Source organism: Hylaeus volcanicus, chromosome 5, assembly GCF_026283585.1.
Source record: "Hylaeus volcanicus isolate JK05 chromosome 5, UHH_iyHylVolc1.0_haploid, whole genome shotgun sequence".
In the NCBI taxonomy this organism is placed as follows: domain Eukaryota; kingdom Metazoa; phylum Arthropoda; class Insecta; order Hymenoptera; family Colletidae; genus Hylaeus; species Hylaeus volcanicus.
The window spans coordinates 7787194-7808878 of NC_071980.1; the positions used below are offsets into that span (position 1 = coordinate 7787194).

The 21685-nt window shown below is 40.9% G+C and overlaps 1 protein-coding gene across 1 annotated transcript; it reads left to right on the forward strand.

The window, feature by feature from the left end:
* The first annotated feature begins 1046 nt into the window (after positions 1-1046).
* Positions 1047-20659, forward strand: LOC128877480 (interferon regulatory factor 2-binding protein 2). Its single transcript, XM_054124805.1, has 5 exons — positions 1047-2539; positions 12379-12530; positions 12973-13159; positions 13438-13682; positions 14499-20659. The coding sequence occupies exons 1-5, from the start codon at positions 1828-1830 to the stop codon at positions 14637-14639; spliced, it is 1437 nt and encodes a 478-aa protein (XP_053980780.1). The 5' UTR covers positions 1047-1827; the 3' UTR covers positions 14640-20659.
* The last annotated feature ends 1026 nt before the right edge of the window (positions 20660-21685 follow it).

Sequence of the window (21685 nt, forward strand, 5' to 3'; positions counted from 1 at the left end):
AGGATTCGCTGTAAATATGTAAAGTATTTAACAAACAAAGAAGTCGAAGAACGATACGTTTTCTTCCAGTTATCTACCGACCATAACCTACAATTTCGTTTACGTATACTTCATTGTTGTAACAATCGCATCGTAATTAATAATCGAACAAATTGTTATGTATATGCCAAGCCTCCTGTTACCATTATGTATCGCGTATTCCCTTATCGCGAAAGAAACCCCGATAAAATAGCACGCCATCATGTGATCGCTAGGCTCGTGTTATGGTATGAATAAGTCATTGTTTATATCATTCAAGATTACCATTTATGAGTTCTTTTCGAAAAATTATATCTAGTTATCGGTTTACGACGAATGTAATCGCGATAAAATAGATTAAACGTTACAACCTCGGCGTTAAGATTACGAAGTCGTATTTTCATCTTGAAATGATGAAATTACGAAGAATTTAAATTATTACTATTATAAAAAAATGTATAAGTACACGAATTATAGTTTAATCAATTTTGATTAACGTAACGTATGGTATTTACAATAAGTATTACGACGTTATCGTCGCGGTTCAATAAGATACAAATTTCGTAAATTAGCTTTTCTACGTAATGTTTCGATTAAACATTTTTCGACTTTAACGTAATCGAATTTGAACGAATCGATATCATATAAAAGATATTATTAAATTAAAAGTGTTGAGATCCATCAGTGTTCAGTAAAATCGACCAAGTTCGTTAGCAGAATTTTCTCGAGTGTAAAGCGGACCTCTGGTTGCAAAGAGCGGGTAGAGGGAGTGAGTGCGCGCGCGTGTGCTATCGCCATCTTATTTTCTCATTGGTCTTTCTCTCTTTATCGGTCTGTTCGCGCTCAGAGTCCCGGTCGCTGACTACGTGTCCCCCTAGGGCATCCGACGGTGCGCATGCGCAGCTTCGCGATTATGACGTCACGCACCATGACGCCACAACGCCCGATTGGCGGAGCGCGTCGTAGCTAGTCGTTGTGTCGTCGTCGTCGTCGTTGGTCGAATCATGGACCCTGTGGCGGGGTAGTGGGGCGAGGAGAAAGGAACTAGTGGCCAGAGGAGGAGGGTGGGGGGAGAGCGACACCCGTAGCTCCGCTTTACCACCGCATTCTCGAGCGTTCGTCTCCTCGTACGGCAACTAGGCGAGCGAGAGCACACACGTCGTGTTACGCGCCGCATACCATTTACTTCGTGTCTCGTGTTTAACCTAGAATACGATTTCCCCGGGTTTTGTCAGCGCGCGTACGTGCGTTACACTAATGACTTAGTCATTAGTCGATCACGATCAACCGATCACACCGCAGTTGTAAGTTGTGGGCAAAAATATCCGAGCGTCCGAGAATCGCAGTTGTTCTTTTTTCTCTGCTCCGCCTCTACGGCGCGTAGCTCGCTTCGAGCGGCCAGTAATACGCGCTCGCGAATAATCGACGAACTCTCGAAGCGTCGTTTCGCCGTGTCTCGATCCATGTAGCCCCCACGACACTCGAGTGAAAAGAATAAACGCGAGAAACTCGGTGCGTCGAGCAGTCGAACGAATCGGTTGTTTTCGCTAAGCTCGGCCAACACATCGAGTGGATTTCTTTTCTCGGTAGTGAAGTTGGTTTCTGTGTGGTGTTTATACGCGGTGAGGTTACCTCGAGCCTCGAGAATGCTGTAAACAAAATCGACTTGGTGCCCGGTTCGTTCGTGCGCGTGGGAAAATCCAGAAACAGGATAATAGACGTGTTTAAAGTGGATGTGAGTGATATTATCGACTTGTACGTTTTTTTTGTGATTCCGTCGAATATTCACGGACGAAGCAGTACAGCAAAATGATGGGGAAGAGAACGCAGTGCTACTTGTGCGATCTGCCCAGGATGCCCTGGGCCATGATCATGGACTATTCGGAGCCCGTGTGCCGCGGTTGCGTGAATTACGAAGGCGCCGACAGGATAGACCTGGTATTGGAATCTGCCAAGCAGATGAAGAAGGCTCACGGCTTTCAAGAAGCCAGATCGTCGACGTCCAAGGGTTACAGAACTACCGGGCACACGGAACACAACGGCGCCACTAATTTGGACGTTCTACCGATACAGAATACTGGTCAGAGCCATTCAAGGCATCACAATATCGCCGGCTACTCGCAGCTTCACCATCGTAACTCCATCACGGAATTCAATTCCGGCACCACCAGGCAACAGATCTCGCGGCAACACGAGGAAACTCACGAAATCGCTAATGGCATGAGGAGCAATAACGTGAGAATTCCGAACGCCCACCTAGCCGCTGTGGCACATCACGTGAACCTCAGCCACAACAGAGGCATCGCACAGCTCAAGCGGGGTATATCCACCATCGACGAAGACGAACACGCGGAGAAGAGGCTTTCCTTGGAAGAACAGCATCCGGTTAGACCGCCATTGACCAGGGGCGAATCCTTGCCAGCTGTAAGCCTCGCCGTCAGTTATGTTCAGGATCGAACCAAAGAGAAGCATCCTGTGAGAGCACCCAGTTTCGAGACTGCCACTACATTCAAGGCCAATGGTGAGTCAACTTACACAGAGGACCAATCTGGCTACTCGATTTCTATACATATTTGCTGTAGAAATTCATTCTGTGCCATTTTACCATTCCATCGTCCTTGTATTAGGTTGTCCGAAAAGTTTCTTTCGATTTATTAATAAGTAATACATGCACGATATTTTATGTCTAATGTTACATTATTGAATTGTGTACGATTCATTTTGCTCCGTTACCGTTACAACATGAATATCTATGAAATTAGATTGTCTATTTATATAAACACGACCATATGAAATAATTGAGTGCAACTCGCGAAAGAAACTTTCGGGACAACCTAATAATTGTAGTTTAAATAGAAATAGTTACTCGAGGGAAGATTTAAAGTTGTCTTCCTCTTTGTTGGTTTCTTTATACGCGGATGAAACGTTTTCCTTAGAAAGGCAGAGAATTCATTTCTACGCGTAATGTTTCTTCTACATCTGGCTGTGTCTCGATTTCATCGTTCTTAGCGGAATTTTATTTCCGTGCGTCCGGTCTGTGTTGAAAGATTTCGGATACGATACGATCACGAAGCGGTACATTTCTTGCTGTAGCTTTCGTTTCTTTCGTTTTAGTGGGGGCAGTTGAATAATTTTTGAAAAATAGGATATGGTAATTCGTAGGAAGTAGAGGCATCATTGGATTAAAATTTAATTAAATTAAAAATCTAAAAGCTCCAAAGTACGAATGCGATCTTAATGCACGTTTTCGATGAAATTATACAGAAGAACTAAAATTGTAGTTCCTTGAAAATCTGCAATCGAATCTTCCTTAACTTTAGTCGGGGATACAACTGTTGGAAGATAGGTTATAAATATTCTTGGTCGTTCGAAGAAATTTCACATCATCGGAATGTTCAATGGCCACTGGTTAGAGATGGGCGAAATTTTATTCCATTTATGAATAACGAAATTGAACGGGTATGTTATCATGTGTAGAAATTAATACTGTGTCTCTGTATTTAACAACTTACAACTCTAGTTTAAGTAGAAATATTTAATATACATAGCCATACATTTTTGCGTATTATTATTCTTCTAACAAATTACAAGTGCACTTGGTAATTACAGCAATTACAAAAGAATGACAATAAATACAATTTGACGGTCACTAAAATTCGAGAGTTATAGATTATCGAATAAAGAGGCACAGAACTAATTTCTACACCCAATATATTTGTATATTCATCGTAAAATACTAGGTTGTCCAAAAAGATCTTCCCTCATTTTCTTGATCAAGCTAATTTATTTCATAATTCGAGTTAAAAATTGTTATTCAAGGAATAACCGATAAAGAATGTTTATCTTTTACTCGTTACTCGAAACGTTTATCTAGAGTGGATTTTGCCGATGCTGTTAGCTCGATTTTAATCTTCCACGTCCGTATTAAAGCGACACCTTAATTTTCGAAGCGAACGTTTCTTTCTCGTGTTATCGGTTGGTAGTAAAAATAGGAATGCGTTTCGGTCGTGCGCGTGGCCATCTGGCAAGAGAAAAGAGCATGCGTGTGTGGAAAACGCGTGCTCAGCCTTTAGACTTCGTAGAATCATCGCGGTTAAAGGAAGTTACGCGCTCCTCCCTTCTTCTCTTTCCTCCTACTACGATCGTCTTGGCGTAGCCATCTACCATCTTTCTCTGTTTCTCGGGCAAGTTCCTTCATTGGGACAGTCGTCCAAACGCGTATAAAGGGAGACGTACGTTGAGCACGTGATAGGACGACCAAAAGATACCACCGAGTGCCGCCGGCGTGACGTCCAATCGAATGACGTCACACGGTATATTTAGATACAATGAATGAGACCGTTGTTGCTTAATACAAATCACACCGATGTTGGGGAACATTTTCACAGCGTTAATTTCATCAACGATTCGTAACGAACTAGAACTCTTTGTGTACGTTACAACCGTTTCCATCTTTTTCCACGCTTTTCTCTGTCAAATATCGTATTTTACCGAACGAACCTAAACTGTGTTTACACTGGTATCACACCTGGCAGCATTTATTAAACATTTTTACACAGAGGAGAAACTACTGAGCGAAGCAAAGATTACTTTTTGTAATTATAGAGAACAGGTACGTCTTTAATAATGTTAATAAATGGTTTATTATTGGAAAAAGTAACGAAGACGATTCCTTTTTTAATAACTATGACATTAAGCCATAAAGCTAACCATACACTGGTGCCCGAATATTTCTGAGAGTCACTGTATGTATAGGAAAAAGTTGTTCAAAATGTTGATTTCTACAACGTATATATAAATCGGTGAGGATGTACCTGTTCTCTATAATTACCTTACTTTCTTATTATAAGGCAGTTCGCCGTACTTAAAGCTTCGAATATCAAGAAAGTTTTGCAAAGCTCCCTGCTTCTTTGCGCGAAGTTATGTTCTTCGCGTTAATTCGATCGCGTCGGTGTGATACTTTCTGGAAAACCGGTTTCGAGCCCGTGGAGCTGCGACATTTTGCTGCATCGCGAAGGTAACTGTAGCGTGACCCCCTTTTTTCTTGCGCTATTTTTCGTTTGAACATTGCTCATTGACGAAGAGGTTGACGTTGCTCGGAGTCGGTTCACTTCGCGTTTGTGTTGCCCGCACGTACCTACCCACAGTCGGGCTGACCTTGGTCATCGACCGTTATTTCGACACTGGCCACTTTCTAATTCGACCTTAACGCGTGTGTTTACGGTTATCGAATGGCTTCGCTGCAGCGACCATTCGTAATTCGGCTGGACAATCGTCCTCGGTTCGTTTATGGGTGAAATACATTTCTACGGGACAATTATAGTCGATTCAAAGTCGTAAATGCGTTAAAGAAGAATACTTTACGCGAAGTAACGGAAATAGCATGGTCGGTTTTACCTCGCTTCAGGTATTTTTCTGTTACCTGACCTTAAACCGTTAGTATTTTTAAATGACTGCAATTAATAGTTATTATTATGGCTTTAAACGATCGTACGAAGAATGAAGCGTCGATGGATTCCGTTTGGCAAACCTAACGGTTCTTAAGCGTCGTTTCTTTTACTAGATTGGGGAATTTTCACGGGAATTAATACCTGTACAGTGTAAAAATTCATATTTTATCTCCGTTTAGAAGGCTGCGATTAACTGTTAATGGTGGAAATAGTTTTTAACCGTTACTCAATGAAGAAAGTGTGTTCAACTTTGTGAATTGTTTGAGGGAAGAGTTTTTAGATCGAAGAATCGCACACATCTTGCGCTACATATTTTTATCAATGTTTTCGAGAACATCTTTCGCGTGTGTATCCCCCCCTTTTTTTTTATCTAAAATAAATTTCCACATATTCATGCTGTTTTTTTTATCTAACTTTTTTTTTATCCCCGAGGGTGGCGTTTCCGTTTAAAAGATAATTCACAATTTACGTACGCGCGTTTCGATAAAAATAGATAACCGCTGACGAAGATTAGGGTCTGGAAATAAACATATGTCTTATGACAGAATTTTTTTGAAAGCCCAAAACATCGTTTTTCATTTTTATTTTTCTCAAACTTGCGTTTTACAGGAAACGATAATCGTAGTTCTATCCTTGAATCGTCAAATTGTACAACACAGTATTTTGTATTTTTTTGCCATTATTATTAGACTGCCAATTTGATGCATTTACGAAGTACAACAAAAAATTTGTATAACGTATGTAGAATATATTGATTAATTATATATTGATAATATATAATATATAATTATATATTGATAATATATTGATTAATACAATAATAATGTGATATTTCGTTTTACATAAGTGCGCATACCTATTGGCTATGTTTACTACATATGTATTGTATTAATTCATATCATAAATGCATAAAACCACAGTCTAATCATTGTACGTAAAATTTTAATACAGCCGTGATCAGTATTTGACGGCAAATAAAATGAACGTGTAAAGATCTATTTATTTGTTCACTGTGAAGTATTTATATAATATTTATCGTAGTTTCATTGCGTTTAATGGGAAGTGTAACAGATAAACAGTTGTTTTTATTCGAAATTTTTATCTAACTTTGTTTTCAAATATATTTATAGTAACAGGCAGACGCGACAAATGCGAATGTCCTCGGGTTCTTATCGCGTTAAAAATTGTCGAGACGGTGTAGTTCCGCGCGCAGTTATGTGTCCAGCCGTACGTTATTCTCCCTGTCAGACTATTCAAATTTATTGCTCATTTCATTTTACCTATGCGCATTGCATTCTCCCGTCACTCAATTCCTCTGCGAAGGGAGTCAAGTTGCGTCTAGAGCACTCCCATTCTCCCTAATGCAGAGTAAATGTATCAAGGCTTACGTAACGGCAATTTTCTAGAAAAAGTTTGAATATACTACAGGAATATACTACACGAGATCCTATATTCTAAACTAGCGAATTCGTTTTTCAAGTTTCTTAAAATTTGTCATTTTCACACGCATAGCGATATAGATATATCGTTCGACACGAAAGGGATAACGTTCTACGCGTAGAAATTAATTTTACGTCTTTTCAAGGTACACTTATCATAAATTGATCAGGAAGTTATAAAATCAAATCACAGTTTTAAACGATTTTAAACAAATTAAAAACGGATGAATTTGGTACGTTCTAACCTAATAACCAATAAGAATTATGCAATAAAGTCGGTAGCTTTTCGGAATTGCGCTTCGATTCGTATCGATTATACGATTAAAACGTGTCGTGTTGATTTCAAGTGATTGATCGGTTTGATATACAGGGTGTCCCAAAAATGTTGTAACACATTGAAAGAGGTGTGTTCGGGAAGTGATTTGAGACAACTTTTTCCTTAGCGAAAATGTTGTCCTAGGCTTCGTTGAGGAGATATTAACGAAAAACACTGACCAATCAGAGCGCGAGGATGCCGTTGGAGCCCCCGCGGTAGCGTATGAGCGAAGCCGGCTAGCGCGTAGCCTACGCTCAACCGGCATACTCGCGCTCTGATTGGTCAGTGTTTTTCGTTAATATCTCCTCAACGAAGCTTCGGACAACATTTTCGCTAAGGAAAAAGTTGTTTCAAATCACCTCCCGAACCACCCTTTCCAAGGTGTTACAACATTTTTGGGACACCCTGTATTGATGGAAACGTGTGCACGTACGATGGAGAGACGGGTGAGAAACGACGGTCATCAACGGTAGTAACGAGAACGCGCCATGAGTCGTGTTTCGAAATGATCGGCCACGCTTGGCGAGTTCTCGACTATGCTCCATCGATCGCGTACAGATACTAGAGGGGCATGTACACATCGGCTTCGGTGTCTACGTCACTGGTCGATTATCGCGCTCGTCCCGTCTCGCGTGTCTCCTCGTCGTATTTTATATGGGGTGTCGCAAACGCCGTCATGGAACTTGGGTTAGGTGGGCAAATTTTCATTCGAATGGTAAATATTAGACGTAGAAAGTATCACGTTGATCTCCACGTCATCCACTAACGGGTGACACGGAGTTTCAATTAAAACAGCGTTAAATTCGATGCATGAAAATCTGTGAACGTGAACGTTTCGTGTTCTCAAGACCAACGTTTTCTTTTATTTCGAACAGTACCAAAAAGTCAAATAAGTGCTGTTATTTTAACGTGACATTTAGCTAGCCGTGACGCGAATGGTGTTGTTTCCTCGATTCATTAACGATTCATCAAGGTTATCTCCGTGTTCCTAAACGTAACCTAAGAATAAACTCTCCGTGCACTATGTAGAGAGACGTCAACCGTGAACGGGTGTTGACGGCGACGTCGACAAAACGCACGGAGGGTTATACTTTTGAAACAAGGACATTCTATGGTCGACCGGTTAACAACTGTATTGGCTTGCACTGATAATCGTTCCGTTATTGCCTTTCTAATGTTATCTATAAAATTGAATACGTAGATACGATACCCTTTCAGTTAATGTAAAAATGGTTTAACTTCTATAGATATAGACTAAACTCTTGCGATATGTATAAATTAGACATTCGGGGTTAAATTTTTCGTTACTATTGGGTTGTCTGGAAAGTCCATGCCGATTTTTATTAGGCGGTACAGGTCTGAATATATCGGTTGAAAACAAAAGGTGGAAAAATTGTGGAACAAAATGGTATATATATAATTCAATAAATATATATCGAAATTCAAACGTGTCTGTGAATGTTTCTTAAAAATTGGCACGAACTATCTGGACAACCCAATATTTCCGACTTATTGTTCTGGTTTAAACATTTCATTTACGTCATATAATTTGGTTCTTTCACGATCTCGGTAAAATGAGAAGAGGGCTTTAAAAATATTCTGCATTCGGAAGTTTCTTTCGAAGGTGAGACGTTAACGAAGATAAATATAGTATTCGTGTATTTGGCGCGGTTAAAAGTCTAATTACCACGACGAATGTTGGATTATTTAATTTTTGATTGTCTCGTGACAAAATTTTAAGCTAGTAGAAATGTTGACGAGTTTGCCTGGCAGCCAATGTGTCAAAGAAACTCCCATATTCCATTTAGTCTCGGGCTCCATGTAGGTGAAACGTGCCACTGGTCTATCGCCGAATGTAAACGAGTTATTCAGGTGGCCTGTCTGAAACGCCTCACCCTGTATACAAAGCGCAAAAGTGTGACTAAGCCAACCGCCTACGTTGCACGATGCGATGTCGTCTGTTATAAAACCCGCGCATGCGTTTTCTTTCCCTCCGATCTTGCTCCTTGGGATCCAGCATGCGCCTACTCTTTCCCTTCGCTTCCTCCATCAAGCCTACGTTCTCTTCGCATGATTCGAGATAGATAGAGGGACGCCAGCAGCGGTCCTTGCTCTATCAAAGTCGCGTCACGGAAAAGTACCGGTCACACGGCTTCTCGATGGTAGACCACGCTCTCTCTACTCGAGAGACCTCGGTGACTCGCGCGCAGGGACGACAGCGGAATGACTGGCGCCCAGGTGCAACTCCCAATTTAGGCGCCACCTTCCAACTCGTGTTAACCTTATGATTGTGAAGAGCGTATATACGCCCTCGTGCTATTTAACACGTTGATCGCCACGTCACCCATATATGGGTGACAGGGATTTTCCCAAAGGAATTACAAAAAATTGTTTTGAAGATCAGATGTTAAAGTAACCAGGTCTGGATAGGATTCGTGAATTGTGACGAGGTTGTAAAACTAGATACTAGCGCGAATGTTAAATTATATAGTTCCCAATTTCATAAGAACAAAATTTTGGCTTCGTAAATATTTTCTTGAGTATATGTTTGGCGTCGAAAGTGTTAATTAAAAGTTGTATGGTTTCCTTTTATAAAATGGTAAGCTTGGTTTAGAAAGGCACAGAATTCATTTCTACACCTAATATAATAATATACAGAGGGTGTCCCAAAAATGTTGTAACACATTGAAAGGGGTAGTTCGGGAGGTGATTTGAAACAACTTTTTCCTTAGCGAAAATGTTGTCCGAGGCTTCGTTGAGGAGATATTAACGGAAAACACTGACCAATCAGAGCGCGAGGATGCCGTTGGAGCGCCCGCGGTAGCGTATGAGCGAAGCCGGCTAGCGCGTAACCTACTCTCAACCGGCATACTCGCGCTCTGATTGGTCAGTGTTCTCCGTTAATATCTCTTCAACGAAACCTCTGACAACATTTTTGCTAAGGAAAAAGTTGTTTCAAATCACCTCCCGAACCACCCCTTCCAAGGTGTTACAACATTTTTGGAACACCCTGTATACTAATAAAACGACGATTAAATGTTTCTACTTAAACTAGGGTTATAAATGATTGAATACGAAAGCACCAGGGTTCATTTCTATGCTTAACGACATTTCTTGTAGTATTTATTTTTGCAACATCGCCAAATTCTCAAATCCATACCAGATCGATCGAACACCTCGCCTTCAGAATTCAGAAACCTTTATGTTAAAAATAATAAAGCAGAAAAATGAACTGAATGCAAGATGGCACGAATTTATTATATATAATCTCTTGATTCTTTAACGAAAAAGCCAATCGTTCTGGTGACGTGGCGACCAACTTGTCAAAGCCAGCACTGCGCACTGGTTGAATGGTGGGGGTAGGTACGTGCCGATGCTGAGTTGCACTGGAATAGCTGGATATCGAGACATCGCATGTCACGGTCCTCCGTAGAACGTGACGAAACCGTGCTTTTTAATATCGATTCGCGCTTATCTGTCGCTGGGGGAATGCGTTTCTCCGTACGGGGGTTCGGAACCGTGTAAACATCGGCGAGAAAAATAATTGAACGATAATCGAGAAGTAGAGTGTTGTCAGTAAATTCCATTGCGTAGCATCGATAAAACCGAACAGATAACATTATTTCCGATGTTGCATATTTTATGGAAATTCAACTTCCACGGAACGAGACCGATACTTTGAAAGTTAATCTGAAGTTTTAAAGAATTGCTAGTTCACGTTTGTCGAACCGAACAGACTTTACATAAACGTGCTTTATTTTTCTACGGTTATCTATATACGAAACTTTAATATTCTTCGAGACACATATGCTTTATTGCGATTCAAGATACACGGAACATACTGGCTGGCATATTATTTCAGCAGAAATTTGTTCAATTTTAAACGCTGACGTAAGAGTTTGTAATATATCGAAGAAAGTAAACGACTGTTGTTTGTTGACCTTTCTTAACGTATAATTGATTCACCGAACGAAGAACGCTCTTTCGAGCGAGACAACGGATCACGTTTTCATGAAATATTAAATAGACGATTGAAATGTCGGCATGGTTATTTTCGCTGATGGAATTAAACACAAATTAACAATTTAAAGTACCAGTACTGCGTTCCAACAGTGGCACGATGTTTCGTAAACGATACATTCTTGTAATCAAATTAGTAACGACGTAGTATCACACTAATTAATTTTGTTATTTTTATTCTAACAAATAATAGAAGGCTAAGACTTGGGTTACGTATAGATTCATTGCGATCAATATATCAGATCGAGAACTTGAAAGTGACGAGTAAATATTTTCACTTAATCGAATGTTAAGGTACAGAATTAATTTCTACACCTAACATCATCCAATTCAGTACCAAGTGGACGGGATTCGTAAACAAATATCAAAGTCGTCACCTCGCCATGTCTTCTCGTATCCAAACACCAGTAATACTCTACATTCTGTGGTGTGCGAGCGACGATCTCGGTCATGAAAAATAAATAAGTCACGAAAAGCATTCCGTAAACAGCCGGCGTTTGTCGATGGCACGTCTTGTTCCTTGATCGTCGTGTTCTCTGGAATATAAATCTCTCGGTAATATTGAAATTCGTTCGACTTAACGGACAGCTGATAACTCCAGCTCCTTCCAATGTTCGAAAGTCGGCCGTTAGTTGTCCCTCCGATGTTTTAAGACCTGTAGAAAACGAGGTCCCTGTACCGATGGATAATAAAATCCTCCCTCCGCTTGGTTTCGTTAAGCGTAATCGCTACGTGCTCGCCACGGCGAGGGCAAAGGATATCTATTTCTGTCCTCGCATCTGAATCATTGCCTTATTAAAAGCTGCACAGCAGGAAATGTTAGCGTAGATTATTTTCATGAAAAATGTAAACGGCCAGATGAAAATAAACTTACGAGACGATATTTGGATTTTCGACGATTGGCAATCGCTCTCGGTCGCGTTCGTATTCGTGTGCAGTAGATCGTTTTGGGACAGCGATTCTTAATCCTTTTTAAGCTCGCGGCACGGTTCGATGATAGATAAATGATTCGATTTAAAATTTTTGCATTCAGTTTCATCGACACCGTTGCAAAGTACGATGCAAAGGCACGATGGTTAAGAATCCTTGTCTTGGAATGTTGGCGTAAAGATGCATTGAACTGTTTGATTTTCAGGGGCGTACGTTGGCCCGTCTATTCCGTTGGCGCCAGGAAATGTGGCAGCGAATGGCGGAGGTTCCCCTCTTCGTCCACGAACGAGCCCTCCGCCACCGCCACCACCGGCGCAGGAGGGTTCCAATGATAATTCACAGTCGAATCATCACCAGGTAATTAAGAGCATATACGTCAAAGACCGTTTTCAAAATTTTTTTATACAGTTCTTGTATGTAATATACGAACGCATTATTCAATTTAGTTCCACGTAAAACATTTTTGCATTTAACTGAGAAAAGTATGTTTAAAACTAGTCGTTCCATCACGATAGAAATATTGGGTATTCGAAAAAGTTGGTGGCGTTTCTCAACCATTTGCATGATTTCATCGCCATCGTTCTGTGATTGGTCGACCACAACGTGATGCATCTTTGACATTAAAATTTTGATAGAGCATCTTGTCCGTAAACACCACAAATTTTTTCACAACCATTACCAACACCCATTAGTTAGAAATGAACGTTGGTAGGTTTAGCGTTAATGATTTCTCAGATATTTTAATTATAGGCGTTTATGTTCATATAGCATGCAAATTGAACGTAAGTTTGCCCTTCAGGGTTCAACGAATGGACCGTCCCCTATGGCAGCGCTCATGTCCGTTGCTGACAACCTGGCGTCGCCCGAATCAGTGCCACAACAACCGAATAATCCCAGCCCGACCAGCAGAAGCCCACCGACTACTGCTGCAAACGCCCAGCAACGCAGCACCTCAAGGGGTTCGCAACACAGCCCCAACAGCTCAGGTAAATATCAGTTGGGATAATGTCGCTTGTATGCATAGAATTATTAAAATTCATTTTAGTTGCGGTACAAGCTTTGCGCAGATACTTGTGTAACGTTTTTGGCTGGTAATTTCAGCCTTCAAACAGTAGCCCATAGAGCTTGCCGCAGAAAAATGAGTTTCAATAAGTCTGTGCTGTAGTTCAAGTCTGTAGTTCGGTAGAAGGATTTGTTTGCGTTACGTTATTCTATTGTCAAGAATATTTAGAGATACTAATCGATATCGATTGTTCGTTTACAGGACCGTCGGGTAGGAGGTCCAGCGGTTCAAGGCACGTATCGTCGACGACTGTGACAACATCGACAGAAGGAGCAGTCGCCCAGGTCGCCGGGGCCGAGCAAGTGTCGGCGCCGATACTGAAATGTACACTGTGTCAAGAACGTCTCGAAGATACGCACTTCGTTCAGTGCCCCAGCATGACGCACCACAAATTCTGCTTCCCTTGCAGCCGGGAGAGCATAAAGAGACAGGGCGCTGGCTCAGAGGTAAGGTTTATCTCGTACTCTAGAGTATTGCTTTGGATTTGTTTTTAAAATCACTGTATCATTGACAAATGATTGAAATAAGGAACTAAGTAGATGTCGATCTGTTAACACGTTGACTGCCAGATTAATACTCCTGAAAATTTCTACTGTGATTAAGTTTCGTTTCCAGACTACTGAAAACTACATGATCAAACATTTACTGTAGCATCTATTTTTTCAAACTTCATCGAAGTTTAAGAATTTCATTCAAATTTCTTTTCTTTGATACTTAACATTCAGAATTAATTTTGTTTGTTCATGAGTGAAAAGCACTGTCACCCATGTATGGGTGACGTGGCGATCAACGTGTTAATTTGCCTCTTTACTCTCTGTTTCAAAGTTAAAGTAGTATACACGAGAGACAATATTTGAGCGAATGCTAGTTCCAGTGTTAAGGGGTTGCACCAGGCAGTGGAAGGCAAATGGTTTGCAAAGCCCTTGTCAAAAATATCTCCCGTAGAAAATTAAAACCATCGTTCATATTGATTTGAATATAACTAGGAATATATCCTAATACTTCCTAGACAAATATTTTGAACAATAGAATTTTTCAATATTAAACGATAAAGAAAAGAAAATTACAATAAAGTTATGCGAGACCCTATTTCGCCTCTATGTACGGCCGCCACTGACATCGTGTCCAAGTATTCGCGTTTCTCGAAAAGTTTATCGCTGCAGAATTTTTGGAACTCTCAAGCCTGGTGTATCCCCTCCAAAACTCGAGCCATTCATCGGCCGCACGAGAACCTAATACGACGATGATTCGTCTCGTTGCAGGTTTATTGTCCAAGCGGCGAGAAGTGTCCGCTGGCGAACAGCCAAGTGCCATGGGCGTTCATGCAAGGCGAGATAGCCACGATCCTGGGCGACGACACCACGGGCTCTGGTCTGAAAGTAAAGAAGGAGAGAGAAACTTAAAGATTCTCGTTAGAGTTTAATCGGGGCTCAAATTTTGCACCCTCGTCGAGAGGGGTATCATGGTGGAACCGTGAAGGTTCACCGAAAATAGTTTTGGTAATGGTGATCAATGTTGGCGGTGTGGGCCAACATAATCGACTCGAGCCAAAGACGTTTGTCGGTGTAAATTGGATTATCACGGGAGATTGTCGACGTTGTCAGGGAAAGTGGACGATTTGAGTTTCCAAGCTTTCGTCGCTTGGACTTTTTTCGATTCACGGAGGCAACTCAATTGTTCTCGATCGATCGTCTTTACGTTCGATCGAATTGTTTTCGACTGGTCTTGAGAAGAAGTCTTTGGCATTTTTGCGCGCTGGCATCGGTCCTGCACACGTGTACATATGGGATTATCGTAGAACGGTTAAATACGCGAGGAATAAAGGAGAAGAAAAAAAAAACGTGGTCATTTTTTGAGAGGCGAGGGGGGGCTGGAGAGCGAATGTGTAACGAATACGAAGGCGGAGAAAAGTCGCGGAGAGTTGAGTTTGGGTTTGTACTTAGGCGGGATCGCCTTTATTTGTTTGTTGTATCGCGAACGTTCTTGCGTTTTACTCTTTCTTTTGAAAATACAAACGTACACACAGTCACGTAGACCTTTGTACACGTATACAAACCTCTACACACAGACACAGACTTCTATACACACACGCGAACGTACTTTACAGACATACACAACCCACCCACCCACCCACAAACAAACAAGAAACACTCGATATCGCGCGAAGTTGGGCGGTTGTATTGTACTTTATTTGTACCCACGCTGCACCGCGTAAAATCACGGGTCAATCGAGAGGTTGGTTAGCAGCGTGTTAACCGTCGGGCAAGGAACGACGGTTGTCCTTTTCTAATCTTTTATTTGTATACTCTTTCTACTGTTACACACTCGTTGTACGATATGGAAACTACAAGACGGCGGACATATTCTGACCCAGCGTACGGGTTTTTCTTGTACATTGTGTATATGTGTACATACCATGTTATTAATAAAACTTACGACTAAAGGAGTAACCATTTTTAAATGTACAAAAGAGCATATTTGCATTCGTTTTTGCGTGTGATCTATTAAATTATTATTTATATTTTTTTTTTTTTTATTTTTTTTTTCGTCTACTTCTTTTCTCGTGTTTCGGATTCTCGCGTCTAAAAACCGTGTCGTTTTTAAGAGAACGCGTGTTATATAAATATACGTACATACATATATTTCCTTTTTTTTTTTTTCAATTTTCGTTTCTTTCACGAGAAATCTCGCGAATATCCGTTGTGTGCATCTCTGGTGAAACTCGTAATTACAAAAGATTTAAAAAAGAAAAAAAAACTCGGAGAACATTGTTAGAGCGAGGAAGGGCAGGGGAGTAACTGAGGCGAGCATCGTTCTAATCCAGTCATTCTTCACGGATCGACATATCCGATCGCGGTAACGTCCACTTTCGCCTTTAGTTAATCGCTAGACTTTAAGTGAGGGCCTTTTGGTTTTTCATTTCTGCCGATGGAAAGAAAAGGTAACGCCCGTCGAATAGGAACCATACACTCGCTATGTCTAAAACGTAAAAAAAAAAAAGAAGCAAAAAAAATTAATGGAGAATAAACAAAAAAGTGAAAAAAAGAAGAAAGGCGAGAAAGCAGACATAGAGTTCTTGCAGGAGAATTTTCGGGCTGCGTGCAGCAGCTCCATTTTGTATATAACGTATTTGTACAAAACGGATCGGCACATGACGATAAGTTTGAGGGGGGGGGGGGTGAGCGGCGATCGAAGAAAAATCATCAACGAGAACCGCGCGCGCCGCCTGGACTCTCAAGTTCTACGCTCTCTTGTATTCGAAACGCGTTGATTTGCCGACGCGGAACTTGAGATCGTTTCTTCGTAGATCGGGGGCGTCGTTTGATAATATTGTTTCGAACGAGGTTAGGGCTAAACGCGGATTACGAGCCCAATGTGGACGCAGCGTTCTCTAAAACGACGTGAAACAATTGCACACTGCGCGTGTACTCGTTAACGCTAAATATACCACGATCGGTTTTTAAATTTCGTATTCGACTTCGATGCAACTATTTCGTGTCTCTCTCGTAAATTTCTCTTTATGAATTCTTATATCGTATAGGTTTAGTTAAGTATTCTTCTTCTTCTTCTTCTTTTTTTTTTTGTCCACTTCATTTAGGTGATACATATGAATATATATCAATTGCCAAGTATTTATTTAAGGTATCAAACTGGTGTCGAATGCAGCAGTGCTTGGTTTTTTTTTCGCAATAACGTCCTCAAACAAATAGATAAGAAATTAATGTGAGTTACACGAGCCAAAGAACGAAGCAGAATTTGCATTTCAATGCGCGGTGCACGATGCAAAACATACCGCGCTGCATCACCTTAGCCTCGTGTTAAGCACACGGTGACGCAACGCGGTATTTTATAAACAGTTTGAAACAATCGCACACTGCACATTGTTGCATGGCTTTCGTGAAACACTTTTTAGTTCGTCATTTTACTCGACAAGTTTCTTCAATTTGTCAAAAAGACATTCAACGAAAAGAGTCAAATAAGAATGTAGTTGGTAGAAATACGACGATGGCTCGGTAGAAAAGCGGTGGCTAATCCAAAGGTCTCAAAAAGCTACACGAACCAACGAAGCGTAAACCGAGTTTCAACGCGCAGCGTGCAATGCAAGGGTATATAGTTCGCTGCGTCACCATTGCGCTGAGTTTGCGCCTAGCTTAAAACGAAGCAACCGTAGAGGCTATCTGCGTAGCGTAAGCAAACTTATGTACCGAGGTATCGTGCAAAATTGAAGAGAAAATGAATGAGAGAATGCGACAGAGAGAAAGAGAGAGAGAGGGAGTGAATGCATGCGCGTACGAGTGTGGAAACGAGAGACAGGAGGGCCGATAAAAAGAGCACAATTGATCGTAGCAATACTTACAGAGGCTGTACGTGATATTTTTTAGTCCGAGGCAGGTAGTTCCTACCTTTGATGTCAAGTTGATTACGGCACTCGTTTAAGGGTTTGCAACCCTAATGCAAAGGGACTTTCATTAGACGAAAGAATAAATTGAAGGAAAAAAAAAACGATGAATGGTGGAAAAACAACGACAATTGATACTTTCTCACGCAGATACGATCTCTTTGTTTGTTAACAATTAGTGCTCTCGATCTTCGGTCGTTGCGTTAATCCCTTCGTGTCCTGCGTCTGAACAGAACATTCTTTTTCTTTTTATTAACGGAGGATACAACGCGCTTAAGCAAAATAAAAATTGATAGTATTCATTGTAACTTAAAATGGTTATTTTCGGTTACAATTTTTATAATCGGTAAAAAATACAATGCGGTAGGCATGGAGGGATAAACGAATTAATTTTGCGAGTGAACTGCTGGAGAGCCTTTTTTTATCTTCTCGCGGCTTGATTTGGTCGTCGAATTCGTCGTCTGAGCGCAGAGATGGGCAAACATTCGTTCGAATACAAAAAAAAATCAAGTAAAGAAACGAATAAAAGAACTCTTGTAATATTACGTTTACGAAGTTTGCTCTATCGAGCAGGTATTCGGAGAATCCTTACGCATTTTTCAGATCTTTTATGCGTAGAAAGAATTCATGTTTCCAAGCAGACCTGGGCAAATTTTTATTGAAATAAAAATAAAAAGATTATCGAAACAATGTCGTATCAAAAGTGCCCAGGTCTCTGTTTCCAAGTATTAGGTTGTCCCAAAAGTTTCTTTCGATTTATTGATAAGTAATGCATGTACAATAGTTTGTTTTATATTACATTACCGAATTGTGCACGATTCATTTTGCTGCGTTACTGTTACAACATGAATACCTATGAAATTAGATCGTCTATTTATACAGGGTGCGGCAGAAATAACTCCCACACTTTAAAAAACGATCGAAAAATAAAAATGGTACGAGATAACACCAGATACTTTTTATTTCTTGAATCTAGATATAAAAAAAGTTTTTTTTTTATTTTATGTTTTAAAAATTATGTCGTCCAAATGGTGGCCTTTACGGGCGATACACATTTGGACATCATCTGCAAAATTTCGCGCTGACGACGCCCTGTATGGACCGTACAAAACATGTACGGTTTTCAAACATCGTCCTTGGTCCTTGAATTGAAGGAGGCCATCCACAAGGAAATTGAAAGAATTTCCCCCGAAATGCTAGCGAGAGTGATGGAAAACTTTCAAGAACGAATCCAAATGTGTATCGCCCGTAAAGGCCACCATTTGGACGACATAATTTTTAAAACATAAAGTAAAAAATAACTTTTTTTACATCTAGATTTAAGAAATAAAAAGTTTCTGGTGGTATCTCGTTCCACTTTTTTTCAATCGTTTTTTTTTTAACCCTCGGACACCGGGCGCTCGCATGAACGACGGAGCCGGGTCACACTATTCAGGAATCGAAATCCAAGTCCTTACGCGCTACAAAAGAAGGCTTAAAATCAAATTTTTCTATGCAAATATTATTATCATATTAATAATGCCTCGTAACCAATTGTTTTTGTTAATATTTTGTCCCGAAAACTACTTCTTTTGCAATAAAGTTCGAAACGTTTCTGTCGCTAAAAGTTAGAATAGTGGGGACGGCCGATTGCTACGGATCGAGTTACAATGTAAACACATGTCTCGACACTTTCGATGACAGAGAAATGAGACTTGGAAATTAACGTCGGGAAAATGACCCAGCGCCGGTGCCGGAGGGTTAAAATGTGGGAGTTATTTCTGCCGCACCCTGTATAAACACACGACCATATAAAATAATTGAGTGCAACTCGCGAAAGAAACTTTCGGGACAACCTGATACAAAGGACAAACCTGTATCGACATAGAGCTTGCGCGTACGTCAAGGTAAATATTTTCCAATCGAACATTTTCAATCCCGCGAGTCCCCTTCGTTCGTTAGAAATTTGTTATTTAAACGAGAATTTTGCCCCCGATCTCTGCGCCGAGTGCCGATCGTTGCTCTCTTTTTTTTTTTTTGGTATTCGTTGTCTGTCACAGTTGGACGCGATCGATACGTTGGAAAACGCTTGCTCAATTTCCTGACAACTATTTTTGGACGATGTTTTGCGGACGTGGAGAAATTGGTTCCGAACACGAACGCGTTTATTATTCTCGGTCGGTGCGTAACGTTTCTGGCCAGTCAGCGAATTGTATTGCTGGCCTCTCGATTCCTTTCGGTCAGCCAGATGAGCGAAATTGGACCAATGCGCGGAGAAAAAGAAAGATGGACGTTTCGTTGCGAAATCGAACGCCTGCGATATCAGGACCGTGCCTAGGTAGCCTAGAGCCTGGGACTATAACACGTAAATATGGATGTTCTTTAGTATAGTAAACGATAGTAAAATTTTACTCTCGAATTTTTTTAGAGAAAACTGTCGGTTTGAACGCTTTGATAACTCGGATCGAACCGATTCGTTAACATTATCTCTCGAGATACAAACGTAACAAGGGAGTAAATGTTTTACAGTTAAGGGGTAATATATCTTGGAATCGTTGCTTACTTTGAAAGGACGTCTAATTTTTTTAGGTGCTCCTCGTGTCTCCCCCGCCCAGTCACGGCCCTGTACTGTAATCGCGTTTTACCCAACGCTCTAGCGTGTCGCACGCTTGCATTTATCCAATTTCATTGTCGACGACCAAGCCACGAAACCTTTTTCACGCAACGCTTTTACTCGAAACGGAAATCCATGAAGCTACTCTGAAATTCTTAAAAGCGAACCGTCGTCTCACGCACTTTTGTCTATCGTTCGTTACGTTTTATTTTTTACGATTCTCGTTATAGCTACACAGATTACACACGAAGAAAAAGCGGAAGTACGAAACAATACGTCGAATAGCAATTGTAGTAGTGGATAATGAATAAAAAAAAAAAAAAAAAAAATTTTCTAGTATACCATACCTCGAGAAACGCGTAACACTGTACTGTTTATCGTATGTATGCAACATGCAAATGCAAAAAAATATATGTGTTGATGTGTAATAATGCCGTGTTTTTATTTATAGTGCCTGCCGTTGATGGCGAATCTTCCCTCGCGTGTTCGCGAGCCATCAGTACGTTTTCTTTCATTACCATCGCTCGTTGTATTCTTACTTAATGCAATTTCTACGCATTTTATCTCTCGCCGATCGTTCCGTAGCGTTACTTTCCACGCAGCCGCGTGTTTTTTTTTTTTTTTTTATTTTCTACGCATCGCGAGTTTTCCTTTATCGCACGAGGAAGAGAACGAATCGCAACGCTGCGGAAAATGCAATCCGCGATTTAGATCGCTGAATAATGCAAACAGAAAAATCCCCTGGTTCTAACAATATCAGAACAGTATATTCAAAAAGAAAAATTCGAAGCGAAGAAAAGAGCGATTTTGATATTTGGCATAGCGATAGACTATCACGTGTGCTTGAAATCTACTTGAAATTATTTGACTTATGCTGTAGGTGTGAACGAAATTTTCACCATTCTTGCAATTCCAGGTGTACTAGGGGATAAAAAAAATTCGACGCATATATGCAAACGATTCTACTCCATTTGAGTACCACGCATACTGGGTTTCGTTGAATTTGCATTGTGCAGTCGGGGGATATTGGCAACGAAAAAAAAAAAAACGTATTTGCGTCTGTATTTATTGGACAGCCGAGCACGGTTAGATTTGGTTTTATTTTAATTGGAAATCTCTCGCAAATCGATAATAATTTCATAAAGATGCAACGAGATATACAGGGTGTCCCAAAAGTCGGGGAGGAGCCGGAAATGGGGGGTAGCTGAGACGATTCTGAATAAAAATTTCCTTTGCAAAAATGTCGGATGGGGCTTCGTTAAGGAGATATTAAGCGAAAACCCTGACCAATCAGAGCGCGCGTATACCGCTGGAGCGGCCGTGGTAGCGAAGGCTACGCGCTAGGCGGCAGCGTCGTCAATGTCCTTCGATGCACGTCGAGTCACTTGTTCGCGTACAAGCGCTGCCGCCAGCGCGTAGCCTTCGCTACCACGGCCGCTCCAGCGGTATACGCGCGC